The sequence below is a fragment of the Xenopus laevis genome, chromosome 2L (genome assembly GCF_017654675.1).
Source record: "Xenopus laevis strain J_2021 chromosome 2L, Xenopus_laevis_v10.1, whole genome shotgun sequence".
NCBI classification, from domain to species: domain Eukaryota; kingdom Metazoa; phylum Chordata; class Amphibia; order Anura; family Pipidae; genus Xenopus; species Xenopus laevis.
Window position 1 is genome coordinate 9,920,115 of NC_054373.1, and position 13,570 is coordinate 9,933,684.

Genomic DNA, 13,570 nt, shown 5'->3' on the forward strand with positions numbered 1-13,570 from the left:
ACTGCCCCCATACTCCAGATGAGGCCTCACCAGGGACCTATAAAGAGGTATAATTATGTTTTCATCCCTTGAGTTAATGCCCTTTTTTATACAAGACAGAACTTTATTTGCTTTAGTAGCCACAGAATGACACTGCCCAGAATTAGACAACTTGTTATCTACCAAAACCCCAAGATCCTTCTCATTTAAGGAAACTCCCAACACACTGCCATTTAGTATATAACTTGCATTTATATTATTTTTCCCAAAGTGCATAACCTGCATTTATCAACAATTGTGTATCATCAGCAAAAATAGAAACTTTTAATAGTTCTTTCAATGCCCTCCTCCAGGTCATTAATAAACAAGTTAAAAAGTACAGAGCCCTGTAGTACTCCACTCTGATTAGAAAATGTTCCATTTACCATTAGTAATGAGTGAATTTCTTTGCCGGTCATGGATTTGCTTTACGAAACTGCAGAAAAGTTCACTGCGGAAAAATTTGCAGTGACAAAAAAAGTCGCAGAGACAAATCACCATAAGAAAAAACACCCGTTGACCTTAATAGATTTGGAGTGTCACCTGCGTAATAAATTGTCGCATGTAAAAATTTTCTTTAAAACCCATTGAATTCTCTATCCAGGTACAAATACTTTATTCCAGGCCAACATTTCATAATTTAAACAGTAAGCTTCTGTGTGGCACTGTATCAAATACTTTAGCAAAGTCTAAGTAGATCACACTCACTGCCATCCCAGAGTTAAGGTTGTTGCTCACCTTCTCATAAAAGGCAATTAAATTTGTTTGGCAAAATCAGTTATGCATACAATCACGTTGGCACAAACGCACAGTATTATTATTTGCAATGAAATCAAGTATTTTGTAACTTTATACCCCTTGGAAAAGTTGTTGAAAAGCATATGTTTTAAATTTCCCCTGACAGAGTTTTTTCCCTGCAGAGAGAGACAAGTGATATAAAAAAACATAGGAGGCAGTCGCTTGCTGTTTAAATAGCAAAGGCTCCCTGTGCTAGTCCCATCCTGGCCCTCCATGCCAGGCAAAGTCCCGCACTACTCATTGGCACATCAAAGTCTCAGTCCCCTTATTCCCAAATGAGCACAATTGGTCCCAGGCAGCGCTAGCTGCCCAAAATATCTTTCCCTCCGGTTAGGTACTGGCTCCCTCATGGCAGGCACACAAAAAGTCTGTGACACCATAGAACCCCCACTGGATCCTTACCCTTTCCTCTATTCTCCCCAGGCAGACTCACCCGAGGGCTCACACATAGAGCTGGCAGGCTCACACAGAGTGGAAACAGACATCCACAGTCATGAGAATCTTTATCCCATAAATAGGGATGGGCTAATTGTTTCACCTTGTTTCACCGCAGAAATGACACCCATAGACCCACCCATAGACTTGTGGTGTCAAAAAAAAAATTTGCCACGCGACTAAAATTTTTTGACGCACATAGACTTTAATGGGCGTCCGCGACATTTTGCTGCCGGCGAATTTTTGCCGAAACGAAAGGGGTCAAATTTGCCCATCCCTACCCATAAATGCAGCTTCTATAAATCCATTGCTGAACTAGAGCTCCCAGCACTGCTTATAGCATGAGCACACACAGTTCAGTTTTGGAGATCTGGAGCTTTCGACCTTCCTGGTCTTGCTCCCAGGCATGGGGTCGCCTTCCCCAGCCTCAGAGGCCTCCTGCTTCTACATAGTGGCAGTTGAAATCACTATCTCCTTAGTGAAGTACAGTCAGCAGAAATCCTCCAGCAGTAATGGCTGTGAGCACATGGCAATCTCCTTTCATAGTGGTGCACAGCGACACCTTGTGGCTTCCTTTGGGATCAGCCATGGTGCACCAACACAAGGGCTCTGCCCCTTAGGAAACCCTGTAGTTAGTCCCAAACAGGGTTTCTGCACCATAAGGCTCCGACCGGAAGGGAATTAACCCTATGGGTCCCTACAGAAAGATATAAATCTAAAATAGTATAACATCATTTATTAGAAATATACTTTAAAAACAATCCCTTACACACTGCATAAAAGTGGCTTCTCCTTTCACACTAACACTCGCACCCACCTGCACACACACATTCTGTTTTATTAAACTTTCCTTTCTCCTGGCCAAAGGCAAATGAAGCACTCTGCACAGGGGCAGAAGTCCCAGTTTTCTGGACAGACACATTTGCCTGACAGACTGCTGGGGAGGATTGAAGTTGAAGTTGTAGTCATGTAGTTTGGAAAAGAGAAAATTAAATTCTTTCTCCAAAAAGACAAGAGTTTTCTTTTTTTAGTTTTGCCATCCACATAATTTATCTCATGTGCATTTATCTGAGCACCTGAAGTCCTTTTGGATAGCAGCTTATCGACCTTATCTCTGTCAGAGAAGGATGAAAAAGAATAAACTGGCTATTTAGACATGTAAACTCTTTGTAATTCCTCAAACCTCCTCCTGTTAGTATACACCTCAGAAAGAGGTCCAATTTGCTTTTGGGTTATAGAAATTAGTTTCTCTAGAGTTTTCCGTTCAGAGCGTATTTTCTCTACCTCTAGGTAGCCGTTTCTCGTTTTAGGCACTGGCAAAAGTATAGTTATTAAAACATATTGTAAGACTTCCTTTTATATTTTCTCATTTCTTCTCTTTATTTCTTGTTCTTCTGCAAGCTTTATTAGTTTCATCAACTCAGTGCTATCCAGTAGTACCATCACCTTAGTTATAGACCTTTAATATTATACAGTGCCCTGTCCCCTTAAAAATGCCAGTGTCTTTTACAGTAATAGTAGCCTTCTTTTGAGCTTGGAATAGCAAAATGGCAACTTGCTTCCTCTGCCTGTATACTTCCTGGTGCTGGGTGCAGCAAGATGGACACCAAAGGGAATGCACTATGTAGGCCTTCACACAAAGGAGCAGCAAGAAGACTCATATCAGATTTTCATTGTTCCTGTGTGTCAATAGGGTTGCTACCTGGCCGGTCAAAATGTTGCTTCATGCCAAAGTTATCAATAGGAAAAATAAAAATATAGAAGGCTGGTATTTTTTCCAATAATGGAAGCACCAATATGGCCATTGCAAAAGTTTTGTTTGGCATTTGACTGCTCAGTACCAACACTAAAAATGCAACTCCATTGTGCATGTATCAAGGACACACCAACCTATCCTAGATGCAGGCATTACAGAGCTGCTGACTGCCTGTTCTATGGTGCCTCTCCACTCACAGGCAAACTTTCCCCTGAGAAGTATCTTACTGATGTAGGGCTCCCAGGGGCCCCAGTACTGTGTTCCCTTAACATCATAATGTTACTCACAGGTTCAATTGCATTAACAGAACATTCATATTTGTCACTTTTCCCCCAACAGGTTTCACTCTCTCTCTTATGACTGGCTTCTTAACATCTTCATCTTCCTGTCTAACTACACTTTACTTAGAGTTATCCCTACATTCAGTAACAGCCCCTTCCACATTCACTCACAGAACACCAAGGTACTTACCTGTGCTGAGTCTTCCTCACTGCTGCTTGTGGCTTTGCCCAGTCCTCAAGCACTGCAGCCTCATCTCTGCCCATGGAAACTGATCTATTCACCCTCACAGTCCATTCATCTGCCTCTTTCTCCTACTATTTAATATATATGTGCCTGTATAATAGCTCTAAATCTTAATAGTAAATGCTGGCACTGCTTAGCAGAAAAAGAAAATGCAAACCATATCATTTTAGCTTATTTTTTTTGCAGATTACACTCAACCAGTGTGCTTACCCAACTATGGAATGTATTGGGGTGCTGACACCACATGTTGGATATCTGGTTGGGGTAGGACCAACGAGGCAAGTAAGAAAAAATTATTTCACTTTAATAATCCTCAGATTTCCTAAATCAATTTAAAAATCATTATTCTATGTCTAAAAACTGTAATTATATGGTGGTAACTTAAGGTGGTCATTCACAAGGTGGCCATACCGAGGCAGACTTTGGAACCTTCAGACCAAAGTCAGCATCTGTGTTGTGATCTGAAGGTGGGCATATCGGGAAAAGACTAGCTTATTTGGTGACCTCAACAAACAAGCGGATATTTCACTGTATGGCTATCTTTAGTAGGGATGTAGCGAACATCGGAAAAAATGTTCGCGAACATGTTCGCGAACGTCCGGACAAAAATGCGAACGGTTCGCGAACGTTGCGAACCCCATAGACTTCAATGGGAAGGCGAATTTTAAAAGCTAGAAAAGACATTTCTGGCCAGAAAAATGATTTTAAAGTTGTTTAAAGGGTGCAACGACCTGGACAGTGGCATGCCAGAGGGGGATCAAGGGCAAATATGTTTCTAAAAAATCCATTGTTGACACAGCGCTGCGTTTTGTGCTGTAAAGGGCAGAAATCACACTACGTCACTCAGGTGGTGTTTCTGGAGACGGTATTATTATTGCTATTTAGACAGAATGTGAAAAAGCTCACACAGCTAGGTGGCAGTGGTTTGAAGAACAGATGCAGATGAGAGATCAGCAGCAGGACAGACAGCTGCCCACAGCAGCTACATACAGAGCACTGCAGTAGAAGGTAGATTACTAGCCAGCAAAGCTACCTAACCTAAAATGTCCCTCAAATCCCTGCAGACTTCTGTCCCTCCAATAACAGAGCAGTATCAAGTAGATTACTAGCCAGCAAAGTTACTATCAACTGTCCCTCAAATCACTAACAGTTCTCTCCCTACACTAGCTCTTCCAAGCACACACAGGCAGAATGAAAAAACGCTGCAGGGCTTCAGTTTATATATGGAAGGGGAGTGGTCCAGGGGGTGTGGGGGTGGTCCAGGAGGGAAAGCTTCCTGATTGGCTGCCATGTATCTGCTGGTCTGGGGGAGAAATGGCAAAATAAAGCGTCAGCTAAGGCGAACCCAAATTGGCGAACGTTGCGTTACGTTCGCGAACATTCGGCGGACGCGAACGGTCGATGTTCGCGCGAACAAGTTCGCCGGCGAACAGTCCGCGACATCCCTAATCTTTAGCTTTACTCTAGCAGTTTTAGATTAGCTGTGTTAGATAACCTATTGTGGTGATTGCCTGCAGGTACCTGACCAACCTATTCTAATCAGCTAGCGAGGAGAGCATGGTTCTGGGAATGTTTTTGTGCAGTGCAACCATCTAGTGAGATCTAGGAATCTACCAATCTCCTAACATAAATAACCACTCACAGGAGACCAATAACTGAACAAGATTAATGGGAAACCAATAACTCCCATCAATGGGCTTAGTTCAGCAGATAACTAGCAAAATAAGAAATTTGTTGATGTATTTTGGTTTAATTAAAGCTTGGCCCTATATATACAGTATATATATAATTTCCACTGACAAAAGGTGCACACCAGGATTTTTCAGTTTAAAACTCCATATTTATTAAATAGATTTAAAACAGGAACCGGCCAACGTTTCGGTCTTTTTCTAAGACCTTTATCAAGACCCTGTTCACAGTAAAACATCAGTGTTTAAATACCTAAAAACATGACACTCACCCCTTTGTGCACGCCCACATGATTATGTGAAAAAAGGAAACACCTGCACCAAAAAAAGAGCAGAGAAGAATTAAGCACATTGTGGCAAGTATGTACAGATTGCATGAACACTTCAATATAAGCAGAGAATAAATACATTGAGGATATAGATTTTTGCAACTTTGTATCCAAACCATTAGCGTTGCTCAAGGAAGCATAAGTAGGAGCAGTATTCATTTAAGCCTAAAGGAGCAATAGTGTTTAATTTGCGTATCCAGAACGCTTCCCGCTGAAGTAATATTTTAGACCTGTCACCCCCACGTTTCAGGGGCGGAATATGGTCAATAGCTATATACTTAAAAGTGGGTAATCTGTGATTCAGTTCCAAAAAATGCTTTGCAACAGGTTTGTTGGTGGTCCCGTCCCTAAATGCTGTACTGATGGCGGACCGATGCCCATCCATTCGTAATCTTAGGGTCTGGTCTGTCTTCCCCACATAAGCAAGACCGCAGGGACAGGTGATTAAATAAACCACATGCGTGGTAGTGCAGGTAATGTGATGTCTAATAGACAGGCGCTTGCCTGTTTGGGGATGAAGGAAAGATGTGCCAGGAGACATATATCTGCATGATGTACAGCATGGACAGCGAAAGCAGCCAAGCTTTAGATCACGTAACCAACCACCAGGGTTCTTTGTATAGCAGTCAATTGGGTCACTCTTAACAAGCAAATCCCTAAGATTCGTGCCTCTTTTATAACACATTATTGGGGGACTAGAAGTCAGTCTACGTAAATCAGAGTCTGCCTCTATAATTTTCCAATGGTCCCTCACCCCCTTGTTGACTATACTGGTGCTTGGATTGTAAGTGGTAGTGAAAACCAGCCTCGAATTAGTTTTCTTAGTCTCACTTACACCACTAGACCTATTACTTGCTATCGCAAGGGCCTTGTCCAGTACCTTGTCTGGATAGCCGCGATCTTTGAAGCGAGCCCACATCTCACGTAGCTGTAATTCAGTTTGTTGTTCTGAGGAGTTATTACGAATCACCCTACAAAATTGAGAGATGGGAAGGGATCGCTTCATGGTGGGCGAATGGCAGCTTCCATAGTGTAACAGCACATTTTTATCGGTGGGCTTTCTGAAGAGGGTATAGGTAAGGCCATGATCATTCAAAGATAACTCAATATCAAGGAAATGTAATTTCTTTGAGTTAATTTCGCATGTGAATCTAACTGGACTGTCCAGTGAATTTAAATAATTAATCATACCCATAAACTCCTCTGCAGATCCACCCCACAGGATGATCATATCATCGATATAACGATGAAAAAACAGCATTTTGTCCCCAAAACGGGGGATAAGTATTTTTTGCTCGTATAAGTGCATATACAGATTGGCATATGAGGGCGCCGTTCCGGCCACCTGTAGATAGAAATTGCTTTCAAATTTAAAGTAGTTCAAAGTTAATGCTAACTCCAACAATTCAAGCACAAAAGGAATGGGAGGGCCTACATAGGAGTTAGATTCCTCCAAAGCCTTCCTGACCGCGGCAATCCCAGCCTCGTGGGATTTGCTTGTTAAGAGTGACCCAATTGACTGCTATACAAAGAACCCTGGTGGTTGGTTACGTGATCTAAAGCTTGGCTGCTTTCGCTGTCCATGCTGTACGTCATGCAGATATATGTCTCCTGGCACATCTTTCCCCAAACAGGCAAGCGCCTGTCTATTAGACATCACATTACCTGCACTACCACGCATGTGGTTTATTTAATCACCTGTCCCTGCGGTCTTGCTTATGTGGGGAAGACAGACCAGACCCTAAGATTACGAATGGATGGGCATCGGTCCGCCATCAGTACAGCATTTAGGGACGGGACCACCAACAAACCTGTTGCAAAGCATTTTTTGGAACTGAATCACAGATTACCCACTTTTAAGTATATAGCTATTGACCATATTCCACCCCTGAAACGTGGGGGTGACAGGTCTAAAATATTACTTCAGCGGGAAGTGTTCTGGATAAGCAAATTAAACACTATAGCCCCTTTAGGCTTAAATGAATACTGCTCCTACTTATGCTTCCTTGAGCAACGCTAACGGTTTGGATACAAAGTTGCAAAAATCTATATCCTCAATGTATTTATTCTCTGCTTATATTGAAGTGTTCATGCAATCTGTACATACTTGCCACAATGTGCTTAATTCTTCTCTGCTCTTTTTTGGTGCAGGTGTTTCCTTTTTTCACATAATCATGTGGGCGTGCACAAAGGGGTGAGTGTCATGTGTTTAGGTATTTAAACACTGATGTTTTACTGTGAACAGGGTCTTGATAAAGGTCTTAGAAAAAGACCGAAACGTTGGCCGGTTCCTGTTTTAAATCTATTTAATAAATATGGAGTTTTAAACTGAAAAATCCTGGTGTGCACCTTTTGTCAGTGGAAATTGGATAATGCAGCTATTTTCAGCGTAGTACCCAGGTATGTGACTAATCATTGGAGTCTCTCATGGATGGTGTGCGTTAGGACTTTGAATGTATATATATATATATATATATATATATATATATATATATATATATATATATAGACAAATGCAAGTGTCCTCTGCACTCAACCCATTATCAATATATTTAAGACATTGAGACATTTTGTGCATACTGCTACTAAAAAATGCCTTACCCTTTAAGCAAAACAGGGCTTGTTTGTCCATATATTGCAATATATTTAAGCTGGCCAACTACGTCAAAGTTATCCGATATCTATTTTTTCAAAATGCATCAGTTAATAGTGCTGCTCCAGCAGAATTCTGCACTGAAATCCTTTTTCTAAAAGAGCAAACAGATTTTTTATATTTAATTTTGAAAATGTGACATGGGGCTAGACATATTGTCAGTTTCCTAGCTGCCCCCAGTCATGTGACTTGTGCTCTAATAAACTTCAGTCACTTTTTACTGCTTTACTGCAAGTTGAATTGATATCACCCCCTCCCTTTCCCCCCCCAGCAGCCTAACAACAGAACAATGGGAAGGTAACCAGATAACAGCTCCCTAACACAAGATAACAGCTGCCTGGTAGATCTAAGAACAGCACTCAATAGTAAAATCCAGGTCTCACTGAGACACATTCAGTTACATTGAGTAGGAGAAACAACAGCCTGCCAGAAAGCAGTTCCATCCTAAAGTGCTGGTTCTTTCTGAAAGCACATGACCAGGCAAAATGACCTGAGATGCACCTACACACCAATATTACAACTAAAAAAATACACTTGTTGGTTCAGGAATTAAATTTTATATTGTAGAGTGAATTATTTGCAGTATAAACAATGTAATTTAGAAATAAATATTAATCATAAAAATAATGACAGAATGCCTTTAAGTTAGGGAACATAGATGGGCCTTAGGGCAGGCAATTTTGCTTTTGTACCCTTTTTTTCAGTTGCATCTAGGGTCACAGTAAATGACTCGCTGTGTGTTAAAGACTTTACTTGTAGAGTGCAGATCTCTTAACATTTGCAATTTTGACAGTGGTGTTCGAGTTTACTTTTGCAGGCATTTTACAAAAAAGGTGCCAACAAAATAAGTATATAAATATAACCTTAGTGAAGTCAGTTACTCTATGTTCCATGACTCATTGAGACAGGGACAGCAGTTTCTATGATAAGGGTGAAAATAGGCCATTCTAGAATCCATGCTTCGGGTAATCTGTCTATCCCACAGTTAAAATTAATTTCCAAAGTTTTATTTCATGGGTCAGTATGTACCATTTTTTATGTAAATTGAAATAAAAATGTATATTTTAACTATAAATTGAGCCTTGGGGCATATATCTTGGATATATTTGTAGTTAACTTAGCCTCCAGCCTTGCGCCTTTACATGGTCACAGAACCCCTCAGTGACTTCTAATATCCTTATCATTTACAGTAGGGGGTACATTATCCCTTATAATACATGAGCGATACTCAGAGTTCCCTGTATAACTCAGCCTGCAGCCTTGTGCCTTTATATGGTCCCAGAACAACCCCTCAGTGACTTCTAATATCCTTATCATTTACAGTAGGGGGTACATTATCCCTTATAATACATGAGTGATACTCAGATTTCCCTGTATAACTCAGCCTCCAGCCTTGCGCCTTTATATGGTCACAGAACCCCTCAGTGACATCTAATATCCTTATCATTTACAATAGGGGGTACATTATCCCTTATAATACATGACTGATACTCAGAGTTCCCTGTATAACTCAGCCTGCAGCCTTGTGCCTTTATATGGTCACAGAACAACCCCTCAGTGACTTCTAATATCCTTATCATTTACAGTAGGGGGTACATTATCCCTTATAATACATGAGTGATACTCAGATTTCCCTGTATAACTCAGCCTCCAGCCTTGCGCCTTTATATGGTCACAAAACAACCCCTCAGTGACTTCTAATATCCTTATCATTTACAGTAGGGGGTACATTATCCCTTATAATACATGAGTGATACTCAGAGTTCCCTGTATAACTCAGCCTGCAGCCTTGTGCCTTTATATGGTCACAGAACAACCCCTCAGTGACATCTAATATCCTTATCATTTACAGTAGGGGGTACATTATCCCTTATAATACATGAGTGATACTCAGAGTTCCCTGTATAACTCAGCCTGCAGCCTTGTGCCTTTATATGGTCACAGAACAACCCCTCAGTGACTTCTAATATCCTTATCATTTACAGTAGGGGGTACATTATCCCTTATAATACATGAGTGATACTCAGAGTTCCCTGTATAACTCAGCCTGCAGCCTTGTGTCTTTATATGGTCACAGAACAACCCCTCAGTGACTTCTAATATCCTTATCATTTACAGTAGGGGGTACATTATCCCTTATAATACATGAGTGATACTCAGAGTTCCCTGTATAACTCAGCCTGCAGCCTTGTGTCTTTATATGGTCACAGAACAACCCCTCAGTGACTTCTAATATCCTTATCATTTACAGTAGGGGGTACATTATCCCTTATAATACATGAGTGATACTCAGATTTCCCTGTATAACTCAGCCTCCAGCCTTGCGCCTTTATATGGTCACAGAACCCCTCAGTGACGTCTAATATCTTTATCATTTACAGGTATTGTCTCCTAAACTTGTCAAATATGCTGTGTTTACTTATTTTTTTAATTACAGGTAGCACGTCTACATACCTGAGATATGCACAAGTACTAGTAGTTGACTCAAACAAATGTAATTATAGTAATTTACATAATGGAAGAATAACATCTTCAATGCTATGTGCTGGTTATCTTTCAGAAGTAAGAGATACTTGCCAGGTAAATTCATCCCAGTTTGCAATAAACTATAACATATTTATATTTATTAGGGGCGTATCATACATCATGTAAGAAATAATCATTATGTAACATATTTCATTTTATTCTATTGACAGAAATAATCATTTTCTGATTTTCAGCTGGAAATGTCAGAATTGTCCTCTGTTGCTGTAGTGTAGTTCAATCTCACGTGGGCTTCCAGCTTTGTTTTAGACAGAGGAGAAACTGCACACAGGCACCATGCTTGTCTTGCTTCTAGCCTAACCTAATTAGCACTTCTGCATTAGCAGACAAAGATCATGTCACATGACATGAGAGCCACCCATTAGTACACATCTTAAAGGAATTGTTCAGTGTAAAAATAAAAACTGGGTAAATAGATAGGCTGTGCAAATTAAAAAATGTATCTAATATAGTTAGTTAGCCAAAAATGTAATGTATAAAGGCTGGAGTGACTGGATGTCTAACATAATAGCCAGAACACTACTTCCTGCTTTTCAGCTCTCTAACTCTGAGTTAGTCAGCGACTATAAGGGGGGCCACATGGGACATAACTGTTCAGTGAGTTTGTAATTGATCCTCAGCATTCAGCTCAGATTCAAAAGCAACAGTTATGCCCCATGTGCCCCCCCCATCACTCAATCACTGATTGGTTGCTTCCTGGTCAGTGGATACCAAGAGAGCTGCAAAGCAGGAAGTAGTGTTCTGGCTATTATGTTACACATCCAGTCACCCCAGGCTTTATATATTACATGTTTGCCTAACTAACTATATTAGATACATTTTTTATTTTGCACAGGCTATCCATTTACCCAGTTTTTATTTTCACACTGAACAATTCCTTTAACAAAAGGGCTCTAAGAATTATCAGTATAAGATTTTTATAGCAGCATTTCCTGCCCCAGGTACCCCTGGAACTATAGCAGGGTGAATGTTACCCCAATGTTTCTATATCTCTCTAACCTTGTTATGAGCTAAGGGGGCCCAGCCTGAAGGCCAGTTAGGGGGAGATTTGGGGTGAGTGTTTATCTGTGCCCTGGGTACCCCTGGAACTATAGCAGGGTGACTGTTACCCCAATGTTTCTATATACTATATTTATGTAACCTTTTTTGAGCTAAGGGTACCCAACCTGAAGGCCAGTTGGGGTGAGATTTGGGGGTGAATGCTCATTTGTGCCCTGGGTGTGGACACATTGAGAAATTATGGCACAGTGCTCCCACAGAATATACCGTGGCCAGGGAACCACCCCAAAAAAATGTATTCACCTAGTGATTCATAACAAATTGGTACCCTCTGACTCAATAAATATAACTTACCTTAACTTTAAGGTGCATGATAGAGAAAAAGGTAAAATGTTTTTTGTGCTTTAAACCTTGTCTGTATTTACAGATAACATGTTCTAGACAGAGTAATGTTTTAACTGCTTGATACAATGCACAATCGAGAGGCTAATTGTTTACTAATTTGAATAAAAAGTTTTAGTTATTTGAGGTATAAGACTTTCTGCTCAATGTGATCCTGAAGCTTAGAAAGCATAGAATATTTAATAGGCTATGGCAGTTATTCAATCCACCTCTAATTAGAGGGCTTGCTTGTGGAGTCTTCTAAGTACTGCCACTTTTTGTCCACTGGGAAATATAAAATAAATGGTGCCTCTTTACAAGTTCAAAAATTAAAAAACAAATACTTGCACAATAACATAGTTTCTGCATTATCTGATTTATATCAATAGGGAGATAATGGAGGACCTTTAGTAACCTTCACAAACGCTCGTTGGTGGCTTGTTGGAGATGCCAGCTGGGGATTTGATTGTGGTCAGGCCAATATACCTGGGGTATATGGGAACGTGACTGTATTCTTAGAATGGATATATTTACAGATGAAGGTAAGAAATATCACTGCACGTCACTGTGTGGTGAAAAAATTACATTATACATATTATGTGAAAATGGTTGCCACTAGTCCTGTTTTAACCTAGAAAGCCCGGTATTCAGAAGGGGTTGCCCGGGTCAAAACTGCCTGCCCATTTTTTCAAATTAGGATTCTCCTTGATTGATGCACAGATAGCCCAAACACCAGTTGCCATGCCATCAGGCAGCTCCTTACCCAAAAACGGCTCTGACAGGAGCTAGACTCTTCTTCACAGCATAAACCTATCTTTCCTGAGTTTAGCCACTAGGTGGCACTGTGTCATAATATATAAGCTGAGCAGATGTGCTCAGGGTCCATTTTGCCAGTCCCCTTACCTGAGCAGGCAGGAAGAGTGAAGTGGAGCCTAGATAGGTAAGGTCTAGTTAGTGATAGGCTAACTCACTTTCATAGGTCACTCAAGGAGTGTTAGATACTCAGGGCTATTTATCTGAGAAGCACAGGCTCCACCAAGGAGTGTTGAGTGGGACTAGGTTGAGGTGAATTTTCGAAAAATGTAAAAAAATTAGAATTTCAAGCTATTTTTTGTGTACACCGACTAGGGAATAGTCCAAATTCGATTTGAATTTGAAAAAAATTCATAAATTCCAATATCAAAATTTATTATGTACTTTCTCTTTAAAAATTCGAATTTGACCATTCGCCATATAAAATTTGCCGAATTGCTGTTTTAGCCTATGGGGGACCTCCTACAACCTATTTGGAGTCAAGGGGCCGATTCACTAAGCTCGAGTGAAGGATTCGAATGAAAAATACTTTGAATTTCGAAGTATTTTTTGGGTACTTCGACCATCGAATGGGCTACTTCGACCTTCGACTACGACCTTCGACTTCGATTCGAACGATTCGAACGAAAAA

General features: G+C 40.5%; 1 protein-coding gene across 1 annotated transcript in view; it reads left to right on the forward strand.

The window, feature by feature from the left end:
* tmprss2.9.L (transmembrane serine protease 2 gene 9 L homeolog) overlaps positions 1 to 12,761 on the forward strand; it is a 30,443-nt gene extending 17,682 nt beyond the window's left edge. Inside the window, exons 10-12 of the mRNA XM_041581164.1 lie at positions 3,719 to 3,814; positions 10,640 to 10,782; positions 12,516 to 12,761. Of these exons, the coding sequence (XP_041437098.1) occupies positions 3,719 to 3,814; positions 10,640 to 10,782; positions 12,516 to 12,761 (485 nt within the window). The remainder of the gene's footprint in view (positions 1 to 3,718; positions 3,815 to 10,639; positions 10,783 to 12,515) is intronic.
* Positions 12,762 to 13,570: the final 809 nt, after the last annotated feature.